This window comes from Watersipora subatra, chromosome 3 (assembly GCF_963576615.1).
Source record: "Watersipora subatra chromosome 3, tzWatSuba1.1, whole genome shotgun sequence".
Classification (NCBI taxonomy): Eukaryota; Metazoa; Bryozoa; class Gymnolaemata; order Cheilostomatida; family Watersiporidae; genus Watersipora; species Watersipora subatra.
Window position 1 is genome coordinate 9090851 of NC_088710.1, and position 26785 is coordinate 9117635.

Sequence of the window (26785 nt, forward strand, 5' to 3'; positions counted from 1 at the left end):
GTATTTATGCTTTTGTTAAACAATTATTCATTTTGAAAATTACACTCGCAATCTCAAAATAAAAGTTTTCAGTAGATACGCGTTGGAACGACATATATATGAATGACATTTTTTACATCTCTTTTATTGTTACAGGATGTTTATGTGGTTCACTAGGGAAGCAGCCGACCAGTTCTGGAAACTGCCATAAATGGGAAAGAGAGACATGAATGTGTGCTGCACAAATCATAATATGTTTTGTTTGAGTTTGCTACAGTAAGATTAATTTGTCCTATTATATGAGCTGAAACTATGTGAATGACCATGACTTGGATGGGTGTTTTTAATAAAAACTTTGAGCTGCGATGAAAATTTTTTGGCTTGTAACAAAATATAATAAAATAATATTGTTGAAGACAATGCAAAACATGATTTGTAAAACATATTGAACACATCATAGCCCTGTTGTCATCTGTGCTGAAATCGTTTCTGATAGATGGATTTATGAAGTGCAATCAGAGCTGTATCGGCAGGTACTTCTGCATAGCTCGACTCAATTCCAACGGACCAAATAATAAGTTCAAAAGATTGTATGCTCCACACTACCAAGTAAAAACAAGTGAGTCCACAAACTGCCAACCAGGTGCCAGAATCGGTGGGTTAATTGATTTCAACGAACTTGACGTTGTTTTGCGTTCACTATTTCGGTCAACTCCTAAAACCAATTGTTTTGTACTTGAATTAACTAATCGAATGTGACCAGTAAATTTTTTCTACAAATTGATACTAATAATGACTAGATAACGTTGACTATACATGACTTTTTGGAATGCAGTTGGTTTCTCCATATATATTCGAACATATTCTTTTCAAAGATGGTGGCGTGTTTATTTTGTTTAGAAGCTAGTTTCCGGGGTGGGAAGCAACTGAAAACTTAGCTGATACAAAGGCCGTGCGGAAATAAGTTAACTCGACGACCTAATTACCGTAGACCGGCAGAATCGTAGTCGGTACTCAGATGTTTACACAGCATTTGGAGGAAGCGAATATGACAAGTTTTTAATTTCCCATTATTTGAGATGTTTGAGACATTCATAATAATGTATCTGTAGCTGAATTTAAAACTTTATTCTAGCCAACATGAGCAAATACAAAATAAAATATATGCCAATAGAGCCGCGTAGGACTACACTTTTATCGCAATAGCCGACGTGAATACGAGAGATTGAGACAGGTTGTACCTCTCGCTACATCATTTTGGGCAAGTCTGGGCATGTTTTTTTGGCCCGAGTGTTTTTACCACGATCAATTTTTTTTAATTTTAATCTTCAAATATTTTGACAATGAGATCGCCTAACACAACGAACAACATATCAACTGATAGACAAAAAAATGCTTTCTTTTGAAATCAACTTAAATTTGAGGCAATCACATCTTTAAGCAACACTCACCTCAGTCATGTCCTCCATATACCGGGCATTGTAGTCTGTAATGTCCTGCAGCGCCACCTCATATTTATTTCTAGACAAATCCCTCTTGTTCTCCCACTCCTCAATTTTAAGAATATTCTTTCGTTTCTGTGACAGAACAGATTACGTGAACATTTAATTTCTAAATAAAAAAACTAAAACTTAATGCAAATTATTTGTATTTATGACCGTGTTGGTTGACAAGTGTATAGTATTGGCCAACATGTAATCCTGGCAATAAAACCGATCTATACACAACTGGGTCTGATTCAATGGAAATCGCACCCTCGCCAACGAAAGCACATACTTAAACAAAGGAGTTACCTGCTCATGGCAAAATCACAGGTGTCACCTATTTATTAAAACTTGACACAACTCAAGCCAATGTAAAACTTGTAGAAACTCGAAATTGAAACAACGTAAGTTAAGGCATTCGTAATGAACAAATCCAGGTACAAGATAAAAAAGCCTCCTAAACACAAGAGTTGTTTAACTACTACAAGGCAATGTTACTAGTTAGTTGGACAAAAACAGATGAGGAAGGGAAAGGCACGGGTCAGGGGAGTTACATTTGAATGTTAAATAGTTGACTGCACAATTCCCTCCTATGATCTGGTAATTAAATTCAAGGCATATGACGCAAAGAGGCAATTGATACCTCTATTGATTGCTATGACGCTGGTTCAACACACCTTCCAGACATGCATCATAACAACTTAGAAAAAGATATATGGTTGTGGATAAAGCGCATGCGCTAGATCTAAATATATCAAACAGCAAGAGCACGCAACTACAAAACAGTCGAGAAATTTACTCAAAAGCGTCGGTTGCTCTTAGCTGTTCTACAATATCCACAAAGCAAACGATAGATTAAAAAGCAAACAGATAATAAACTATTGAATACTGAAGTCACCTGACGAGGAGAAAGTACTATTGTAGGACTACTTGGGGGCTTCAGCTGCAAATTAACCAATCGAGTTGCAGTTATAATTTATCCTTTCCAGCCAGTTATAATTTATCTTTTCCAGCGCTGTTGCAACTGCATTCAAAAATCCAATTAGCTTGCAGATGACTGCTGTATCAACAACTAGTGGACATTCCAAATCTACTAATCCACAAGCATTGCAGAAATTAGGTCAAGACTTTCTATAGCCGAAAGTTTGACTAGCATGTTTGGCACTAAGTCAAATATTTGTTAAGTATTTGCAGATAATAGCAGACACTGAGCCGGCACTGAGTTCTCAGTTGTCAAAAAAGATACAAGTAGTGCGGCAGGAGGGTTATCAGGTGCTAAACATTCTAGCTGTATCTTTGGTGAATCTTTAGTGAATGATCTACAGAGGGCAGATAAAAGATATCATTTTTAAACTATTCTTGACACAGAAGCTTAGGCAGCACAAGAACTCCTTGGGGATGAAAAGCACAACCATGACGTTACAGAACTATGCATAACCAGCAATAAAATAAATACAATGAAGTCAACAAGTCTAAATATATTAGGCTACCTCCAAAGGAAACTGAAAAACATCTGTAGACTATTATGAATGAAGGATGGTGAGCCTCCCTACTTCCCATATGAGCTCAAAGACTAGATTTCTGTAATTCTAAAAATGAGCTAGAATGATGATTATACTTCACCCTATTCCTTGCAGACAAACAAATAAACAAACAAACAAACATGGGGTTATGCCATAGCATTGTCACTGATGCTTTTGGTCCAGTCAAGAAGTAATCGGCTGCAGCAATTCATAAAATGAGCCTTACTAACACCAGTAAGAGGTTTATAAGCTAACCCCCACACACACTTATGCAAACATTACAGAGAAAGCCTGCAATAGACAGACGGATAAAGACGCAGAAAAGGTCGCTGACCAGTGGCTATTTAAATGCTGACTGACAAATGTGAAACAGTCGAGATTTGGATTGTTTCCCACCAAAAGCCATACAGCATTTCAGATAACTGGCCTACTCCGCTAGACATGGCTGAACTAGAGGCTGGCAAATACAACAGCTGAAGGCTACATATCTAATATGTGGATACAGTTTATTCCAACTACTGGAGACTAAATACTAACAGCTAGCAAGGTTATACACAACTAGGATACATAATTAGACTTGGGAAACCTTGGCTACAGACAGAGGAATGTAATGCTTGTAACCGGCGCAGTCAATCTGAACCAAAAGTACCACCTGCCATACAATTACTATATTTGCTGCCAAGTTGTTAGCAAGCCTGTCGATATGCCAACAGAAGTATTCAAATTTTTACCCATGTGTGTTTGGTTAAAACTCAACTCCCCCAACAAAACACTCACTCCGCACATGCATGCCACAACTATCTCATCCCTGAGGCTGATACTATAACAACAGACCAACATTTGTGTGAATAAGGAAGCATGACGCATCACATGACCTAAAAAACTGAGCCATTAGGAAGGGCCAACTCAAAGCTTAGGAGCAACAAACTCATGCAAGAAACTCCATGCAACACTGACTGATATATCTAACAGCACTCAATCAAACACCTACATGTTTTATACTTCATTGGCTATGAATCACTGAATTGAAACTGGTGGGCATGAATGACCAGAGAATCAGGTATATTATTGCAGTTATGAAGCTTGAGACAAAAACTGAAGATCTGATGGCCATACAAGACTTGAAAGGTTTAGATAGGAAAAACAACTCCAAACCACATGGTTAGCGCGGAAGAAGACTAAACTATTAGTGTATGCAATGAGAGGTAAATGGAAGTGGAGATATGGGAGACTGCGAGAGTTTTTCCTCCACCCGAAATAACAGCATCTCTGGGAGAGTACCTGGTCTTCTGAAATAGAAGTGTCCCCTTGCTGGTTCCTCTCATTGATCTCAGCTGTACGGAGGTTCTTGCAGGCTTTATGGAACTCATCCCGTGTCTTCACTACTTTTTCGTACTTCTTGGCCCACGGCTTCTGTGCCTGTCGACAACATGGACTCGCAATCAACACTACCCCTTTTTAAAGCTCCATTAGTTAAACTCAGATAGGCCCAATGTTACTATAGACATAAGATATATGCTGTCCTCAATTACACATCAAATCTAAAATGCTCCTTAGAAGCTCATCTCAAGAATAATTATATTTTTAACCGTGTCATGACCTCTCTTGATTAAACTGTTTGACAGGTTGCTATAGTCTAAATCAGCTGTTTATACATCAACCTTTGGTTGACTCAATAGAGCCAGAGGCAGTTCAGACAGAAAATCATTCAGAACTACTTCAAGGTGACTAACAGAAAACAAGTTTAGCTAGCTATAGGCTATTAGAGAAGCTAGCAACAGTTGACGCAAAGGCAGACATTAGTTAAGGTGTGATAACGGCAATGTCTACACATTTTGCAAAACACATTACTGGACAAAAACATACTTATTATCAGGAGTTATCTCCTCATAAAACAGTTCCAAATCATTTGCCATTCTTGGAGATGAGCAGTAGTGCAGTCTAACGACTAACATAAATTATTTGGGTTAGAATTACCTAGCTGATTACATACTTGGATAATTAAAAAACAAACTACAAAACTTACTAGTTTTCTGCAAGGATTTTGTAGATTGTTGTTTAAGCTAGTTTATCATTAGTAACAAAATGTATCCATCTATGAAAAGCTATTGATGCATTGTTAGTGCATTGATTTTTGAAAACGCCTTGCTAATTAATATTATTTTACTGCGTACCACCGTCTATCAATATAAACCGTGTCAGATCATCATTCCATCGCAATTAGCTCGTAAGTCAGCAAAGTTTGATGCTAGTTGTCTTGCTTTTGATCGAGCTTGTTTAAATATTACACAAACTGCAAAATTTCCCATTTTTAATTGCTTTAGACATGTTAAAAAAGTTACCGTTTTCTATTTTTCACTATGAACACTTATATGAGGTATTATATATGTAGTAGTAAAAAATTGTATTTGTCTATAATTTTTTAGAGGACACACCGAGCAAGGTAAACCTCTTTTTGTATTACTTTATGACGATAATTTAATTTCCAACAGAAATGTTCTCCTTGAGTTTTGGCATAAAATAAGACATAAACAGATTAGTAAGGTGTAAATTTGTAAAATTGCCATGTCACATCTTTTTGAAAACATCTTTAATGAAATCATTTTTTAGCCGGACCCCACATATAAAAGCAGATAGTTTTTGAATAAAAGCATCGTAGCGACATGTTTTCTTCGGTTCATTCATAGGGAACTTGGGCTCTACTAATAGAGTTGAATAGCTCCGCTGGAATGTTTACCTAACTAGCAGCGAATAGATAATTGTCGACATTGGTGTCAGTGTGCTAATCTCAACAGGTTGTCCAAACATTTGATAAAAGGCAAGTAAGCATATAATCCGACACAAGCCAAGAGAATGTTGTTACTAGTTAGTTGTCTCGCTCCCTCAGTTCGGCTGCATCTATCAACAAGAGCACTTATCCAACAAACCTAGGATAAGTTTAGATGCTGACAGGCTGAGTGTTATACACCACTTAGTGAGAGAACTCGAGATAACAAAATAAGGGGGTGGCTGCAGAGGTCGATGTTTCCAAGGATGCAGGATGTTAAAGGTCCCCATACAGTTGCCTTAGTGTCAATCTTTCCTTTATGACCTTCTCCAAACTCACAATTTTGTAAGAACTCTCGCAATATCTATATAGTGACCAATAAATTCACACAATGAAAATTATTTAAAAAAATCAAATATTATAAAAATTGAGATTATTGGTCATGATTAGTTATTACAAAGAATATTTTACTGTTTGCAACAAACTTCCGAAACAGAAAAGTTGTGCTAAAAGCCAACAGAATTAACCAATAAAAAGATAAGATATGTAACAATGCCTAGTTGCAATTGGAAAGATATGTCGGCCATATTAGCCATTGAAATATGGATGTCTAGACACTCCTCATTTGATAAGTGATATTTATTGAGCGGAGTGTATCACTTCCAAATTTTATGGATTTACCATTGCTTTCGGGAGTGCAATAACAAAGGAGTGGCTGTCATATTAATAAATTATTCTCAATATACAGTCAAACATGGATAACTCGCCCACGGATAGCTCGAACACATGGTTAATTCGAACGGTTTCTTTGGTCCGTTCCCACGTAATGATAAATTGCTATAGATAACTCGAACTCAACACTGTTAACTCGAACTGTTTTTTGCCCAACGGCTACCGAAACGGTTGTTATCGCTTTAGAAAATCACTTTATTCCAAGCCATAGAGGTAAACCTCAACTTTTCGTAATTCATAAGCATCGTTATTACCACCATCGGCAAAATTTTTTTGTCAACGACTTTTCTAAAGGTTTGGTGAAATTTGATTTATACCAAACATCCGCTTAGCGATCGCCCTTCGGAAGCGAGGTAAAGTGAGGTAATCTTTGCATAAACTTCAAGAAAAATCGGCAAAATTGATCGTGGGTAAAACGCTCAAAAGAAAAAGATGTCTTTTCTTTTGAGCATTTCAACAACGATCAAGTTTTGCCAATGTCAATTTAAAAAACGTCCTGGCAATAACATCACCTCAAACAACGAATCAATCTCAAGTGATAGAAAAATCTATACTTTTTGATAAAAACGTTTTAAATTTTACATTAGAAGCATTTAATTTGAAACAAGCCATTTGTGCTTTTGATTCATATTATAGTTTGTATATGTACATGTATCTACTGTTAAATAAGTAAATACATGGACTTGTGACAGTGCTCTGATAACTTGGACGCTCTGATAATTCGAACACTTTCGCTCGGTCCCGTGAAGTTCGAGTTATCCATGTTTGACTGTACATGTATTTCCAATTGTGTATAATCATGTTTTCACGCTTTACAGATTGGTTCTTAGTACCATTCTTTTGTAGATGGAAACTGAGAAGATTGAATGCTTTGAAAAACTGGCTTTATAAAAGATAATCCGATGAATGGAAACAACATTCTTTGAAGATTTCAACTGCCTTCAGTGATACATAGTTTATTTTGAAGATTTCAACTGCCTTCAGTGATACATAGTTTATTTTGAAGATTTCAACTGCCTTCAGTGATACATAGTTTATTTTGAAACCAACGCTTTAGTTTCTACAATGCAAATTCGTGCAAGTTTGCTACGATGGAAAAATGAAACATGATTTTAATGCAAAGCAAAACCTTCAAAATTTACTATTGTTAAACTTATAAATATTTTAAAACAATTTTAACATCATGACTTTAGAAGGTTATTATTACTGTTAATCTGCATATGAAAATCTCGGTGTTTGTCTGTTTGTCTGTCATTCGTATGTCCAGTTATAGCGATAAAGTTCAAGGAACGAACAGTCCGAGTCACAGTGGATTTGAACTTGGGACCTCCAGGTCAGCAAACAGGCGAACTAAACCCACTAGACTACGTGTCCAACTGGCCATGGCAATGAATATTTGTGAACATACTTATGCATATGCCAATCTTTAATGCCGATTGGTTAAAATACTCGCGCATCAGTAGTACGCTTAATGATCATAATGCAATCTTTTCCTAAAGCTGGCTTAAGTTATAATAACAGCTCTTATTATAGTAAGATTAACTAGCTTAAGTTACTCAAATTTATTAAGTAAAAAACTTAACCGAGTAAAAATAAATTTTTTATGCAGAAACTTTTATTACCTGTGCAATGCCGAGCGTTCACCTAGTAATATCCGAAAGGATCGCCTGATATTGTAAATTTACAGCAATAAACAGCGGGGTTAGGTTAACAGCCATGAGAAATATACTCTCTAGTTTATTAGTTCATCAGTCTACTTGCGAATTAATAATAAACTAGAATTTATCCAAGTTAGCTACCTAAGGTCTTCTCTGGCAGTATGGCTACTTGCCTGTAAAGAGATAACGACTCCTAGTCAGAATACTTTACAGAATGGAAGCCTTCACATGTGACTACAACATTTTGCATATAACGTTTGCCGTTTAAAATATTGAAGAGAACATGCCGTCTGCGCCATAAAAACCTACAAATAACTACCTTTGTAAAGCCATCATCCATCTCCTTAAACTGTTTAAGTCCACCCAACTTCTGCTTTGTGTATGTTTCTTTCTGCCACTGTTTGACCTTTTGGTATACCTCATTGGAGAGTAGGTCACGAATTCTACTGTGAAGGTTGCTGAGTCGATCACACTCTTGAAAGAGACCTCCGAATGCTCCTTCTGTGGTTCCATATTCTGGCCCTGAAAATGATGTACTTTAACAGAATGCATCTATCAAACACTGTGTGTTTATTCGGTATTGAAACCAAATATAGCTGTGCCGTGTTTTTGCAATTTTAACTTTCCATTGACTGACACTTGTTTTTCATGTCAGTCATAGCTGTTATTACCCACCAAGACTGCATGGGTTTAACTTGATTCGGAGGCATTACTTTTAAAGTCCTATCTTTTCAGAAAGTTAGAATAAAAATTTGTCTGTTAGCCCAAACGACACTTATGCCTCCTTTATAGTCTGCCCACAGGTAATAAGGAATAACCATCTAACCTATCTGCCTAGTTTAAAGATTAGAAGTTCCCTGGATATGTAGCAGTGAGAGGACAACTTATTAGCTTATAGGTACATGTCCATGATTGCTCAGCAAGTGCCTACAGTCAATGACAGATAGAGAATGAGATATTAAAAGTACAATAAATGAGCTAACATTATAAAGTGTGGGTTCTTACATGGTATAATAATTAAAAACTGAGTATTATTTTAAACACTCTCAACTGGGTATTAGTTATTTGACAGCACCAAAGCGCACTTCACCCGAGTGCTGACTAACTACTGTCAACTATCTAATGTATAATCCGCGTTGCTCATGGTCTTCTGTTTACATATGAGGCGTACAATTAGGCTATCAGTTCAAAATCATAACATCACTTTATCATGCGAGATTCAGCCAGTTTAAGTACTCAAACACGAATGACAGCTCACTGTCATTTGTCAAGGCTAGTAGAAGTCGGAGAGCTACTTAGTATTTATTCCAAGGCATTTCAGTACAGAAAAGAAATGATTTTATGAGAAAATCCTTGATTGCTACTTTTAAATTGATACAAATAGCGTATGGGCCTGAACATGATTGCCCATTAGATAACGCATATACTAAACTGGAGAACAAGCTATACAGTGGGTCCTCAACTTATGACGTTGATCCACTCTTCAGACGTGGTGTAATTCCAATTTTAGTCTAAATCGGAAAATACTAAAATGATTGGAGAATCAACCCACGCAACCAAAATGGTGTGTCACTGAAACAGTGATGCATTGATGCCGTCTTCCTCCACACAAGCGTAACAAAGTGTATTCATACCATGCACGCTAGATACTGGTTTACAATTGCTTACATCGATTACGACACTAATTATGTTAAATATTACTTTAAATATATTCATGAAACGCATAAGTAACCTCAAAACAGCATAAATTGAGACCATTGTAACCCGAGGACTAACTCTATCTTACATAATTTATACACATATTGTAGGCAAAATTCATAGGATAAGAGAGAAATTTAAACTGAATTATTATTGAAATATTGGTTCAGAGAAGCATTCAGATAAGCATTCAGATAAGCTTGATGAATTTATGGTAAAATGTGACATATTGAATTTTCTTCTTTTCCTCTAATGACGATTAACACGGAATAAAATTCTAACTTTGTGCTTCATGGTTAGTAATGTAGATAGTTTGATATATGTTAGTGAACCGGTCACCAAAGTAGTACCTAAATTTGTGTTTTTGGAGGTCGTGTCATAAACTTCGTGATAAGCCATAAATTGATAAATCTGTGATGAATGATGCACTAAACTAACTCTCTTCCTGGAGTGTAGTCAAGTATTTCCCAGACATTGCCTCTTTCAAACAAGTGTCGACAATAATAGTATTTTTGTCGTCAATTTTGTTAGCTGTTCAACCAATAAGGCTCTTAGAATGAAATCTGCTAAAATGAAAATACAATCTTGCTTTTAACTTGCTTCGGACCCCGCATGAGGTTTTACACAGTCACCATTTTCTGTTAAGTGCAGACGTAGTAATGATGGCTATCAGAATTATTTCATGCTCAATACAAAAACGGTGTTAAAATCCATAGCACTATCTTTGAGAAAGGTTCTAGAAAAAAACCTTTTATTCAGTGAACGTTATTTTCTCTTGAATACGGTCTACGAATTGAGCACTTTACACTAGCCAATGGAAGCCAGACATTCAAGACATACAGTTGGAATTATGTTTGAGGAAAATTACAAAGTATTCTAGTGATGTCGGTCATAAAAAGCATTAAGATATTTAATTGGAAATTACCGAAAATGTAGAAGGCCTTACTCTTGATAGACACAAAAATGGACAAATAAGCTACTGTGAATTTATCAATTGTCTGAGACATTAAGATAAATCCAGCGCAGCCAATCTATCTATATTCTACCTATCTATCTTCTATCTATATATACATTTCTCAAAGTCCTTCTGTTGGAAATCCGGCTATAGCTATTATTAGAACAGCTGAGCTGGACAACAATACAGACTCAAAGTCATGGCTTATCGGCATTGGAAGCCTAACCTTATTAACTAGCTTAGTGGAGTTTCCATTGGCAATATGCCAGGCTACTAGCTTGAGAGGTACAGTTGTTTGACAAAAGTTTTAAAACCTTTACAGCTGTTTTTATTTTTCTCTTAATTTAGTTCAACTACACAACACACTTCTCTCATGATATGCACTTTGAAAGTTATAGTGGCAAATGTTGTTGTATGTTAAATACAAATCAATTTTCTGTCCAAAGACTCTTCTATTACACGGGCAACGCTGGGTGGCAGAGCTAGTCCTTAATAATGGTTGAGGAAACGAAAGTATGAGTTAACTAAATAAGAAGGCAATGAGAAGTTGGTGTTGTATCATAAAGAGACAAAACTGAATGCTGATAATATGAATACAGGAAATATCCCACAAGGACAGCGCAGGAGAGACGTCATGTATAATGCACCTATTTATATCATACTTTCTGCATTCAAGTGACTCCCTGGAGCTCTCTGATTGCAGTACTGGGCTGCTCTAGCTTTCTCTTGTAACACCTCAGGAGCCAGAGAAGATCTATTATTGCATATACTTCCAATTCACTTTGTGTAAGACAGCAATTAGCTAGTTTTGATGAAATATATATTCTCTATGGCTGTGCCTTCGTGTGTACACTGTGTTTCTAAGAAACAACCTTTTACGGAAAATAGAGCTACTTTTTTATCACAGGATTTCCAAGAGATGAGTTACCAAGCTTCCTGTACTTATGCCGTCTCAACTAAGTTATTACTGTTGTTACGAGGAGTCTTTGGGACAGCCAACTAACAGATCTCTGTTGAACTCCCTAATTGGGCAAATTGTACATGAAATATTGTTCTTAAAATCAAACCTGCTGTGCGCAGGACCTAAGGCTATTATTCTTGCTGCAAAGGTTAGGCATTGTGACCTGATATGCATGTGTGCCATTCTGGATAGACTAGTATCATACCTTTGACTATTTATTTTAGTGAACAGAAATCTGTTTTTTAATTGTGATTATGCGGCGAATAAGTATTCTTTCATAGTGCAGACAACTTCATTTTCAAGACTAACTGGATGATACAACTTCATGAAACGCCCCCAATATTGACAGAAAAACATCTTATTTCATGCATACAATGAAGAATAAATTCCCATCTCTTCACATTACCTTGAATAAAAGTCTTTTTTTTTAAACAAATTTAAGTAACAGTATAGCCAACAGGTCATGAATATATATCAACAATTATCTATTATTTATTATTAGTAACGAACGAAAAAATTAATAGTATCTTCTCTTTTATTCAAAATCTTATTAATAAGAAATATGAACTAATGTAATATTTCTCTAGGACCCATTGAACACATGTGACATACAGTGAAACTCGGATAAATCGCCCTCGGATATATCGAACACATGGTTAACTCGAATGGATTTGCTTGGTCCGTTCCCACACAATGATAAATGGCTTTAGATAACTCGACCGAAACTCCGTTAACTCGAACAGTTTTTTGCCAAACGGCTACCGAGACGGTTGTTACTATCGCTTTAGAATATCACTTTATTCCAAGCCATAGAGATAAACATCGACTTTTAGTAGTTCTTAGGCCTCGTTATTACCAACATCGGCAAATATTTTCATTAACGACTTTTCTAAAGGTTTGCAAAAATCAAATTTTACCAAACATCCGCTTAGCGATAAGCCCTCCGAAAGCAAGAAAAGCCAGGTAAAATTTGGATAACTTTAAAGTAATATCGGCAAAATTGATAATGGGTTTTTAATAGTAAAGCAGTTTTGTAATAACTGACTTACTGCAAAATTGATCTTGGTTAAAACGCTCGGTAGAAAAATACGTATGCACTTTTTCTGAGCGTTTTAACCGCGATCAAGTTTTGCCAATTTCAATCTGAGAACGTCCTGGCAGTCACATCACCTAAAGCAACAAACAAATCTCAAGTGATAGAAAAATATTTATACTTTCTGATTAAAAATATTTAAAACTTCACATGAGAGACCCTTTAACTTGCAACAAGCAATCTATGCTTTTGATTGATATGTAGTTTGTATATGTACATGTATCTACTGATTAATACATGCACTTATGACTGTCCTGATAACTTGAACGCTCTAATAACTCGAACACTTTTGCTCGGTCCCTTGAAGTTTGAGTTATCCGTGTTTCACTGTATATATATTTTAACTAATATTTTAATAATCCTTACTAGGTCACAAAGTATCCTGATGATTTTATATCAAGTGGTATGCTGGCAGTTCCCTGCACCATGAGAGATCATCATGTATTTATAAACAATATGTGCACAATTATGGCGTGATGCTGAAAGGTGATTGAGTAGCGGAGACTGCAGTAGTTAATGCAGACTGGTAACAAGCCTGTCTGCAAAACGAAATATCCGGGTTCAATTCCCGCGGGAGACAATTTTTTTCCTAACGCCCTTAACGCTGCTTCAAACAGGTGGATGGGTGCGGTCCTTATTATAGTAAAGATTTAGGCTACTATCTAAAAACGGTGAGATGCTGTATCAGTGTTTGAAATATGTTAAGAAAGTAGTACAATAAATTTACTAAAAACTTATCCAAGGTTGTAAAATGAGCCAGTTATACAAACATGGAAGTCACTCCAGCAAATTGATAAGCAAATTTTACGAGTTACACCCACCTTTTCCTATTTGGTCATACCATTTCTTGCTCCATTGCCTAAGCATGCTTGAGTACTTGTTCTCTATTTCGCTCCTCTCCTTTATCATACTCATTAGATCACTGCAGAGGCTATTTCCATCGTTCACTCTCTTAGAGGTCGCTTTAAATCCATTGATCTCCCAGAAAGACCCTCCCGTCTCATCATAGGGTATAACTTCTTGACTAACTGACATTGTACGTAACTAGGGATACTACGCAGCTTCTATGAAAGGACAACTCCGGAAGCGTGGCGATGTTAGCACAGCCAACCTTGCATTTGCAGATCAGACGCTTTCTGGTCCACTGCAATAGAAAACTTGACAATACAGCTGCGGACAGGATTTTCATGCGCACAATGTTTCATGGAGATTTTTATCTCAACATGAATGAGTTAAACCTCCAGCGCTTCTTTTTCAGTCAGTAGCTATAAAATTGACAACCATCTAAGCGACTACCGCCCACTTAATAACAAGCCTGTTTCTTTGCTCGTTTGCTATTCACGCTAAGCCAATGAATGAACTGAATGCATTCCAAGGGAGAGCAAACAAAAGGATATCGTGTTTTGAATGCTAAAAGGGTAACACAGCGTGATATATTAAAGAGAGTAACAGAAGAAGCCCAAAGCTTACACTCTGATTGCTATAATCAGCTTCACATTGCCTGTGTCCCCTTTTAATACAGCAATAGTGGTCTAGGGGTTCCTTATGCATAAGGAGCATGTGGATGGAACACACGCATGGCATTCAAATCCTACTTACAATTATATGAACTATGATAGATTTTGCGATGATTAAAGTAAAGGATGGTATACCATAACATAGTTGTGCTGACTTAAATAATGAAGTCAGCACAACTATGTTAATACTTGTGCTGACTTCAGTGAATATAATATCAGTGCTCAAAGTGACAGTATTACAATGATGATGAAATGACACGTAAAGACAATAGACATGGTTTTATTGAATTAGCGAAGTATATTTGCGAAAATGTTTTGACGAATGAGGTTGCATGAAAGTGTAAACAGAAGCGCATCTTGTTCAACTATTTGTTTTCGTGATGGCTGCGATTAACTGTTTGATTTTGAGCTTTCAAGAGCTTGTAATCACATTTCCACATGTTTTGCACCTACAATACCGCTTGGTAAGACATAGTAAACCTTTTGATACCAAATGGCGGGAATGTGAATTTTGTTGCAAGTCAACCTTTAAGGATTCCCTTAACGCCGCTGGGTTAAACCTCCCACCAAAGGATGAGGAAAGGATAGAACAAGAAAGAATAAGACCAACTGAAATATATAATTTGTTCCTATTGTGTGAGATGAGTCAGAAGTCGTAACAAGTGTAAGAAGTGACTGGTATGACAAACTTTTCAGTACCGATGCAGGTACTGAAAAGTTTGATGCGTGATTACAGTGAATATTAATGCGCGAACTAGTGTGTTCTCATTTGTTTGACACATTTTCACTGAAATTACCAAGAACTGTAAGCGTGCGATTACAAGTGTGCCATTACAATTAGCAAAAATGATAAAAATGGATAATTCAGAAGAGTCTTTGGAAAGTTCACCAGCCAATATACAGCAAAGGTAAATATTATTTCAAAAAAGGAAGTGCATAGAGTGTCATAAAACACGGGCACAGGTACTTGACCTATGTAGCTACTAACTGAACTGATTTCCCTTTTGGAATATCGCCAATATCTCGACTATAGTTTTTGCTGAAACAAAAAAATTGCATCAAATATTCTGGCAAAGCTCCATTACAAAAACCTTGTTGCTAAAAGGAAACCAGTGACTCTTGATAAGCCAATCCTTTCATGAGACCGAACGTGCCTACAGCCAATCAGACGGACTTCAGGCCCTCTCCTAAGTAATTTCTACTTTCAAGAAAAGTATTTAAGAATTTTTAAGAGCCAACAATATACAATCAGGGGATGGGGAGAATAGTATTGATCTCCTAGGAATACAGAGTTCCTACTCCTACTTGAGCATTGATTATCTGTAGGCTAATACTATAAGGCTGAGAGTGAATTAATGCATGACAGCTCATAATTTCCCATAACTCTGCCTTTTCAAGCCTGGACACCAATCAATAACGTTGTAAGAGGTCAATTAATTCTGCACAACTCCCCTTTTACTGTCAATACACAACACAGGAATGTACTGGGGTAAGTGCGTGAAACACTGCAAACAATACCAATAACTGCAGACAGAATCTACCAAATCTTACTGTAGATGACAATCTTAAATGGCATGAGCCACTATTAAATTTTAAGCACGCAGTGTGAATGAAAACAATCCATTTTTAGCATAAAGGTTTAGTATTGCAAGTCGATACACCTAAGATATTTTTAAATACATTAAAGCTGCTGCATTGTTTGTACTTTCCTTAGTGACTGAAATCTGGCATTTCCAGCGGCATTACAAATGAATAATAAACAAAAAACTTTCCCGAAACCTAAAGCTGTGGCATAAAACAGTTTTTTTTACTCAGACAGAGTGAGCAATTTGCGGTTCACCCATTCTAGTGCGAGCCATGAGATAGCTACACATTCTACTGAGATTTCAAGAATGTTTATGTTCTCACAGAACACGCAGTAGTGGCATACATAAAAAATACTAAAAATGAAAATAGTGCAAGTCTCTATGATGCGACACCGCAGTAAAAAAAAAGTTTGTTGATACGTGTATATGAGCCAGTATATCAAGGATAGGCCACAACTTACAACATCTCCTTAAAACTCCAACCAACATGCAGATGATTGGTGGTTATGTTTTGAACGCACCTCAGCTAACAACTTAGCATGGAACAAAAGATATAAACTTTGCCCTAGGATTTTGTGAATCAACTATCAATATAAAATATCAGACATAATTTCTGTTGAATCAAAATAAAGAACGATGCCAAATTAGAACATTTCAGTTGCGGCTCCTTATTAAATAAATAAGCAAACAATGATGCTTTCTAAAATGTAGCTTGCAATGTGCATCGAATTATTAGCCAAATTATGAGCTCATTATTTAAGCCAAAACTGCCGACATGAACAAATTTCAACATTGAAATCAGGCAATGAAGATTTTACTGCGAGTACAGCAATCACGATGAAAAATTGTTTCAAAGAAAAACTATAACTTATTCTCTCAGAAGGATCCATGTGAAATTTTTTTATAACCATCACTGTTGTCGCATTAACTATTATAGCCCTAGTCAGACCTACACTCAGATGAGTCATCATCTGCATTAATGAGAGATTAAATTATTTTTTCACTGCCTATTATAAATAAAATTAATGCCTTGACAGTCTCTTTCTTAATATCTCTCTGAACTTGGATCTCTTTATGTACTACATAGAATAAAAGTCATTCAATATTTCATGACTCATTTCATTAGCTTCTGGTTCTTGCATATGTTTACATCAGTATCAATACATCAGAGAGCTGCTGTTGTTCATTACAATGGGAGTACTGTACTGAATTAACATTAAGCTAGCCTCTTGTTAAGTTACACCAATGAGTTAGACATTCTTCAATGAAACACAAATACACAAAGATCCTTCTGATTTATATCTGCAGCTTCTCCACCCACTGATTGATGACCATGACAACATTTTTATAAAAACAAAGTAAAACGATCATGACGGCAGCATCACTGACTATGCCACTGAACTACACGCAATTCAAGTAAATAATTATAATATGATATCGTATTCTCCCCAGCCCTAAACAAATGAGTGGCATCCCATTCCGCAGGGAGATACACTGCAACCTATTTAGAAAATATCAAATGCCACTTGATTAGTGAGTGATGATTGCAGAGTTTCCAAACCACATACACTGTAGCCACAAATCTTACTCAATAGTACCAAGAATCCATGTTTGTTAATACAATGAAGCGTTTGTCTTGGCTAAAGAACAACAATGAAGATGAGTTAAACTGGGTATATACACAATACCAACCAGGTAAGAGCTATTCATTAAGCTATCAATAGTAATACGCCCTAATAGGGCCCTAATAGGGCCTAAATGCATGTTATTTAGACAAGCCACAAAATAACCTGTTTGTAAAGAACTGAATAAATAATATACCAAGCAGTGCTCCATTGAACTTATCGTTAAGAATAAAAACAATGCAGTATGTTTTTAGCGCATGGCTTACTTACTGCATGCGACTCACATTGTTAATTGAGCACTACATGAAGAATAAATCCTCCAACTTGTTATCTACAGTGTAGGCAGCAGCCATCCAACTACAAGTATGCTTCAACTAGTAATAGCTAGGTAAGCCAAGTCAGACAATAAGCTGTAAACCATTGATAGTGATTATAATTACATCAAACATTAATGGATGCAAAGGTCACTGCCTTAAGTACGCAATAGTCATGAGTAGCAGATTCTGAACGTCTCTCGACCTAATTGTTAAACACGCATGTAAGTTACTGCGAATAGTAGTTTAGCATTTGTTAGTTGGATATGGTGACATATAGCATTAAAGCGTGAACGCAATACCTGCTAGTAAAATAATTATCCCTCAGCTGTTTATTTACTACTTAAATAAGATAAAAAGCAATATAAAGCATGCTTAACTTCAGTTTTACTAAAAAATGAATATGGTATTACACAAGCACGCTTACAATGCTGAATGACTATTCAGTTCCACTATAAATTGGCCACTCTTTTACAAGTTGTGAATATACTCCTTATTTGCCTTAGACGATATTGCCACTCACTATATATTACATGCCTTTGTTGCGGCAGATATTGAGAGTAATTCACAAGCATTAGGATTACTACTTTATAAAGATATAGACTTATTGAGCATTTACATTTGCCAATAGAAAAAAGGGAACGTTTCTATATACCTAATACGCATTAGGTATACGCTATAGAAACGTTCTATATACCTAATACAGTACACGATAGAGCTACCCTTTTAAATACAAAATACCAACTACCGTAACTAAAATATCTTTAGACACAATCAATCAAGGTTAAACCATGCTGCTACGGTAGGAGCATTGAAAGTCAAATAGTCGAACATCTCTCCCACGAGCAACGTCTTCCGTACGACAGACTAAATATTGAAAGAAAACTATTTACAGTAACTCTTGTAAAACAAATAATATCGTCAAAAGCAAATAAATCGGTAAAGCAAAGGCATAAGTGTGTTGAAAAGCATGTAACTCGAACTCTAATAATTGCGATTGGGCGGGGCAGCATTGGTATCGATCATTCAAAAGCTATAGAAATAAACTAAAGAAGTCTACCAAGTGAATGTCAAATCGTTCATCAGAAAGTAGATTATTATGAGCAAGATAAATGATCGTAAGGCTAACCTGTGAACTGTTCACCAATAATTGTCAGAAACACTGATCATCTGACTGGAGCAGCCTCTGCGACCGGATAAGAACTGCTGCGCAGCAAATGAATAGCAGATAATGAGCGACAACAATATGTCTAGATACGACACTCACAGGCTAACAAAAGTTTTGTACATGACTGTAGTAGTCGTACATCTACTAAGCGTTTGCAATGAACCGGAACATAACCTTAAATCCACAAAACGTAAGGAGCAAAATGGTGTCGATCGCCTCTCAATGATGACGAAAAAGGTGGCAAATGGAGCGCACGATCACTAAGCAGTTTGCTTTTATTACCTTTTCTGTACCAAAACGATCAGAAACCTAGACGTAGTTAAAATAATTACAGTATGTTGAAGCGTTGTTTTGCGTCTTCAAATCAGTATGGATAAAAATATTACAACACCTGATTTGTGTAAACTCATTTGGATAACATACCTTGTAGTTATTGTTTCTGCTAACTACTAACGGCTAACCTATAGGAATGTTTTATAAAATGAACAGTCATTCGCTAGCAGATTACTATAAACTAATAATATTATGTTTAAAGCGAGAATGTTTATTTGATTTGTATCTTATATTAGCCTGATAAACCCTTCAGTGAACTGGGTGATCGTATAATTGGCCCGAGCTTGGTTTTTCTGCACAAGTCTGTATTTCTGTGGTAAAATTACGTGGTCAGGCTACGCGTTTGCGAGTCTTTTAATATACCGCTATTGCGCTTTTGCGCTATTTGCGCTATTGGTCTTTTAATATACCGCTATAATTGCGAGTCTATTTAATATACCGCTGTTTGTCAAACGCAGGTCTTTGCCCTTCCATAGAAATCCAGGAGTTAGCTTCTCATAGTCTTGCAAAGTTATTGCTAGCCTGTGTTTCGCACTTGTTTGTCAACTGTAAGCAATGAAGCTAATTTATGGATACCAGCTTATTAAAGAGCTAAGGTCAGGGTAGTTAGTAGAAAATTGCTTGCATTTCTCCTTAGTTAGGAAAAGCCGCGGTATTAAAAGGAGAGGGAAAGCTTCTACGAGCATCGACTTGTGATTCAGTTGATTTCTTTCACGACAGACTGTAACAGTTAATGTGCTCTTTTTTGGAAATTACTATATGTAAAGTTTTTTGAGTACGTGTGTCGATAACGTGAGTTTATCTTTTATTGGTGGCAAGTGTGTACTAAATGAGTCTGTAATAAATATGGGTTTGTATCAACCAAGACTGCCAGCGTATTCTGTACACTTTGTATATTTTTTGGTATTCTGTACACTTTGTATATTCTTTGGTAATCTGTACACTTTGTATATTATTTGGTATTCTGTACACTTTTTATATTCTTTGGTATTCTGTACACTTTGTATATTCTTTGGTATTCTGTTTCTTTATTGTATTCTGGGGGGGGGTTTCCTGGTTCGTTTTGCTATTTCGTAGTTATCTTCTCCTTCTGTTGTGTTGGGTTCCTCATCTGTTTCGCTAGTGACTCCATCTGTATTATTATCATTTTGTTCTTCAGGGACTCCGTTATCGTATTTTTTGTAGCCGCAAATTCTTTCTCTCGTGGTATGATAGGGGCTTCATGCTGATCACCGACTTTTCTATCGATCGGCTCTTTTGGGAAACCCGGCCATGCAGGTTGGCGATTTGGTTCATGTATAACTGGGGCTCTCCCCCAGTTGCTATCAGCTAGAGTGTATAGTTTCAACCTGGATTCGTGCTCAATCGAGGTTCTACAATGTAAATCAATTAAGTATGATTTTCGAATGATGCTTTGACTTTATATGGCTCCTGCCATTTTTCCTGGAGTTTTGGTGTGCATCCCTTTCTGTATCTTTAGGCTTTCTGCCACACATAGTCAACATTTTGAAACAACAAAGATGGTCTGAGGTCATTTGCTCCGATTTCTGTTTGTTGTTTTCTTGTGAATTCATATGCTACTGTCAATCTGTTCTCCAGCTCAACTGCATAGTTTTCTCTGAATCGCTTCTCTAGACTTGGTCCTGAAATGAGGCTATCTGGCATTGTGATTTCTCGTCCAAACATCATGAAGTTAGGAGTTTCACCAGTAAAACTGTGTGGTGTGTCTCTGATAGATTTGGTTAACTGGGGTGATAACAAGTCCCAATCTGTCTCATCACGGCTAATAGAAAGGACCGCAGCGCATTTCCCAAGTCTTTATTACCTCTTTCAACAACACCATTTCCTTGTGGATGATAAGGTGTTGTTCTGCTTTTATCTGTGCGCCAGATTTTACATAACTCTTGCATTAATTGGGACTCAAACGCAGCTCCCTTGTCTGAATGAATCTTCTCTGGAATCCCAAAATAACAAAAGACTTGGGTCTCTAAAGCCTCTGCTATGCTTTTAGTGGTACCATCTTGTATGGCTATAGCCTCACGCCACCGCGCGAAATGATCAGCTTATACCAAAATCATGGTATTGTTTCTTGGTGTTTTAGTAAATGGGCCTACTGAATCCACAGACAGCACTTGCCATAGGCGGCCACAGAACAATTTTTGTTGACTTGATCCTTTGTTTGTATTACTATGCTTGGCTGCTTGACAAACTTCACATTTCTTGACTGTGCGCCTTATCGTGATACCATGCCTGACTAATACCAATTGAGCCTGATCTTCTTGTATGTGTTGCTGACCCCTGCATGATGTTGACTGTGTTGCTGTCTTATTACAGATGTTCTGAGCTCTGTGGGACATACTATCAACCAGATGTACCGATTGTTCACACTTAATCTAACTTTGAGCAGATCATCTTCTATCTTCATGACAATGAATAGAGCACATAGTTTCTTGATCTCTGTGCTTCCCTGCTCAATTAGTTCTTGTGAAGGTTCTTTTCCAACTGTTATTAGTTGTCTTAAAATCTCTGTTGCACTTCCAGCACACTTCTGGAGAGGGATTATCACTTTTCTTAGTTCAGATTCTGTAGATATACCACAAGTCGTTGTCCTCTCTTCCTTCCAGTACATAGCTATCTGGTCCTGACTCGCTTCCTTCCAGGATTTTACTGCCTGCTACTTGTACATGATCTGTTATCTCGATATTTTTCCTACTTGGCCCGCCATCTCTGTGCTCTATGTTACTACATTGTCTACATTCACAGCAAACTCTGCTTAGCCCATCAGCATTTCCATGCTTTGCTCCGGCACGATGGCTAAGTGTAAAATGAAACTCTGCTAGTAACTCCAGCCATCTGGCCATTTGATGAGAAGGGTCTCTTCTTTTGTAAACCAGATTAATTATGCATGATCTGTGCGCAGGTGGAATCTCTTTCCATATATGTATGTACGGTCGAAAGTGTTTTGTTGCTAAGATTATTGCCAGAAGCTCTCTTCTTCTTACACAATAAGTTCTCTCTGCTGGATTGAAGGTTTATTGTAATTGTAATATGGTATAGGTCTTTCCTCTCCATTCTGTACCTGTGATAACACAGCCCAAGCACCTTCTAGGCTAGCATCTGTATCCAGTATGAATTATTTGGTGTAGTCAGGGTAAGCTAATACAGGTGTCTCTATGATAAACCTTTTTAGCATACAAAATGCAATCTCTTCATCTTCACCCCATACAAATGGAGTTCCTTTAGCTGTTAATCTGTTGAGAGGTTTTGCTTCAGTTGCAAAATCAGGACAGAACTTCCTGTAATAACTGGCAAAACCCAAAAATGTTCTGACTTTTGTCTGGCATTTCGGTGTCTCCCACTCCTTGACAGCTCTAACTTTGTCTTGATCTGTGGACACTCCCTGTGAGCCGACTACATATCCCAAAAACTTGACTTCTTTTTGTAGCAATTCACACTTCATTGGTTTCTGTTTCAAGTTAGCTGTGCGGAATCTGTGTAGTACTGCCTCAAGTCTTTCTAAGTGAGTGTTGAAATCTGTAGAGAAAACAATTATATCATCCAGATATAAAAGTAGACTTTTCCATGGTAACCCTTTAAGTGGTTGTTCCATAAGTCTTTCAGAGCTTGCTAGTGCCGACGTTAATCCAAACGGAATCACCTTCCACTTCCAAAGTCCCCTTCTGGTAACAAATGCTACCTTCTCTTGAGCATCGATCCTGGGCAGTGGGTATGCATTCTTGAGTGTCACAGCATTTAATCTTCTGTAATCCACACAGAGTTCAACTGTTGTCTTCTTGACTAGCACTACAGAGGAGCTCTATGAACTATCTGTAGACTCAACCATTCCTTTCTTTAAAAGATCAGCTACCTGTCCTTTGACGTCCAGGTCTTTCTCAACACCCAATTACCTAGGCGGCTGCCTGATTGGGCTTGTACCTGGTTCTACTAGTATACTGTGTGATACTAGATTGGTCAGACCTACATCTGTGTCATCGCTACTGAACACACCTACGTAATTCAATAGAAGTCTAGCCAGTGCCTGTACTTGAGCAGACGATTTAGTTCTTAACTGCCTGCTCGTATAAGGGAATTACGTGTTCAGGTACTTGTAAGTTTAAGTTTTTGGGCTGTGGGTTTTGTACAAAGTTGTCCTTCTCTATATCTGTGAAGTTTTGATCATGGTCTACTGGAGTGTATAGTCCTACATTAGTGCCCGTCTTTAGTTCTACTGTAGCTGAGCTTGAATTGAGACATCTCACCATGACTCTCCCTCTATTATTCCGTTGCGTGAGTGTTGCTGCTATAACCACCTTTGAATTCAGTGCAAAGCAGTGCTCTATTATTCCTACTGGATGAGCTGGACTTGATGTTAACCTACAGATTAACTGTGCTTCACACCCAGGGGCAACTGTTGTGGTCTCTGCCACCTGTACTTTGTTAGAGTAGTGACTCATTTCTACTGGTGCATAGAAGCAACTGATCTTGTATATTTAACACTCCCTTATCTAGGTTTGTCAAGCATCAGTGTTCTTTGAAAAATTGAATACTAAGTATGGCATCATTTGTGATGTTAGCTACATTGAATGTGACACGCGTTCGCATCGTTCTGACACGACAAGGCAATGTTATAGTGCCATAAATAAGAAGTCCGCTTCCATCAGCCATGCTTGCAGTGGTTTCATCAGCGTCTAGACTTGCCTTCAGCCTACCAGAGAGTTTGTTGAATAGGTTTCGAGGTAAAATATTTTCTGTGCTGCCTGTATCAAGAAGGTATAGGAGTGAGTGATTCTCTACTTTGCCTGTTATGTATAGGCAACCAGGAGTTTGCCATTCTATGTCTCGTACTTCAGTACTGTCTGGTTTAGCATTAGGGCAAGCTTTCTTGCTCTTAGGCTTTTTGTGTTTTATTAAAGGTCCACGCTGAGATGAGCTAGTTACTGAGCTGGACCGCTCAAGTTTCCCTGGTTCTTGAGTCTTGAGCTTAGGGCTGTCTTTCTTTATGTGCGGTCCATTGCACTGAAAGCACCCATGTCTGGATACATCAAGCTTTCTGGTGAAGCCAGGTGCTGTATAGACAGGAGACTGTATGGGATGTGTCTCTGCAAAATGTGTAGCTTGATCCATTAATTGATTTGGAAAACTTGTAATTTGTCCTTGTATTTCCTGGGATCATTTTTATAATGTCTGCCTGTTGTTTCACAGTTTGTTATAATGCCTGTATCGCATCTAAAACTGCACTTGACTCTTTTGTAATAGCAGTTAACTTTGTTGACTTGTGATCTACCTGGAGATATTCTTCAGTCATCCGTAGAGCTTCTTTTGTGCTCTCTGGTCGTAGAGCGATAAGAAGCCTCTTGAGACCTGCGTCATTAATGACTACTGTAAATTTATTCATGGCAAGATCTTCTTGATCTGTATCTGGCATATTAGGATAACTCAGTTTCACCAGTCTGAGGATTTCAGAACCTAGTTCATGAGTGTTCATGTTTGCAGATTTCCTGAGATTCCCTAGTTTATTTCTAGCTTGCTGTGCAGTCAACCCAAACCTGGATCGTAAGTTATCATAAATCTGTGCTACTGTGCTTTATATACCTTCATCTCTGGCTTTGCTAGTTAGATTGAGCCGTAGATGAAGCAGTGATTCTTGGTCTGACCATTGATTCAAGTTAGCCACATCTGTAAATTGTTGAATAAAAAGCTCTACATTTCCTTCACCATCAAATGTAGGTGCTTTTTTTTTACGATCTGTGCGCTGTTCTGCGTAGTGCATGTACAAGATTATCTATATTAACTGTACCATCTTGTCTTGTTGGGGTGCCAGCTGCTAAAATTGTTTCATGCAAGTTTTCTAATTCTTTGTCCTGGTTATTTCTTTTTGTACACCGTCTCGACATGATTAAAGCACATAAATTACATAATTTTTTTATTATATATTTCAATACATCAGTCTTGGCTTTCGAATGAGCCTATATTCAATACACAAAGAATAATAGAACTATGAAAAACGGGGTGTCAAAAGTACGTCCTGCAAAAAAACGCTTGGTTCAGGTACTCAAAATGTGGCGTCATAGTTCTCATTTAGCCTTAGGTCGCCGATCCCTTTCGCTGCCATTGAGGCTGCGTTTTTCTGTGACATTCGGTGATGTTAAACCCGGAGAGCGCTAATAATAAACTAAGATTCTAGATAATCAACAATGCCTGCGATTGTGCTAACGCCGACCAATACAAACACATGTTCTGGGTTAATTAATTATGCTTCAATAAATTTACTGCCGTTGATAAAGGTAATGAAATCACATCGATTAAATTATGACCTGCGGTTGCGTGGCCCTAGGACTAAATGTCAATCGCACTTTTGCGAGATCACGCAATGCTTGAAATTAGTCTCAGTCGTCACCCTTAACATCGCATTAAAAATTAAGAGCTAGTGCATAATATCATCGGGAAAATATAGTATGGTTCTTGGAGTCTGAGGTACTTATCATAGAAATAATATGTACATGGAAAACTAATGACACTGATTCCTTTGTCATCTTCATTCGTTCTCTGGGGTTGTCCTACCTTCGCCTGCCACTAGCGTCATTTATCGTCACTTTCGTAGTTGATAAATAAGCGGTAAGAGCACACAACAACGAATATGAGAATTGTGACGTCACAATTTTCGAGACTATGCCAGTAAACTTTTTCGCAGTAGAGCTCTGGGGAAATCCTATAAACACCAACCAATATCTGTCTCACCATGGCAAACAATAGCTCATTCGAAAGCCAAGACTCTGATGTATTGAAATATACAATAAAAAAATTATGTAATTTATGTGCTTTAACGGTGCTTATGAATTAACCCTGTATCTGTACTCTGTACTGTACTCTGTGATCTTGGCTGACAATATCCCACCGCTGCCACCAGGTTGTATATCATTGATCACGCTTGGTAAGGTCAGCCAACTTGTAATAGATCCCACCTAGTAGTGCTTGCAAGTGCCATAAGAATATAGCGCAAAACTTCACTAAATTACCACCCACAAGTGTTTTGTGAGATTATCATCTAAAGGTTGGGAGATAAATAACTAACACCAGATAAGGAAGCTGTCGAAAATAGTAAGCTTTGTGACAATGTGACAACAGATTTGATTCGACTAACAAGATTATAGGCTGTTCACTGGGTACACCAGTTAATATAATTAGATTGGTTAAGCCGACATCATGGCAAGGCTAGGGAGCTATTCAAAGAATTGGTTTTTCAAAAAACCGTTTGGTGTTGATTGCTAAGCAAATTTTAGTAATTTGCTTAAAAAGGAAAATAATGCACCCCGGTTAAACACCTTGACATATTTCATGTCTGTAAATAAGGCTACTAGCATTCAATAAAAGTAACAATGTTGCAACACATTG

The 26785-nt window shown here is 37.3% G+C and overlaps 1 protein-coding gene across 7 annotated transcripts in view; it reads right to left on the reverse strand.

The window, feature by feature from the left end:
• Positions 1-19100, reverse strand: part of LOC137389511 (protein kinase C and casein kinase substrate in neurons protein 1-like) — a 28586-nt gene extending 9486 nt beyond the window's left edge. For all 7 annotated transcript variants that reach the window (XM_068075537.1, XM_068075534.1, XM_068075533.1 and 4 more), the window contains exons 1-5: positions 19022-19100; positions 13672-13994; positions 8463-8665; positions 4268-4405; positions 1431-1556 (exon numbers count right to left, since the gene is read on the reverse strand). In XM_068075537.1, coding sequence (XP_067931638.1) covers positions 1431-1556; positions 4268-4405; positions 8463-8665; positions 13672-13885 — 681 coding nt within the window. In that variant the 5' untranslated portion in view covers positions 13886-13994; positions 19022-19100. The remainder of the gene's footprint in view (positions 1-1430; positions 1557-4267; positions 4406-8462; positions 8666-13671; positions 13995-19021) is intronic.
• Positions 19101-26785: the final 7685 nt, after the last annotated feature.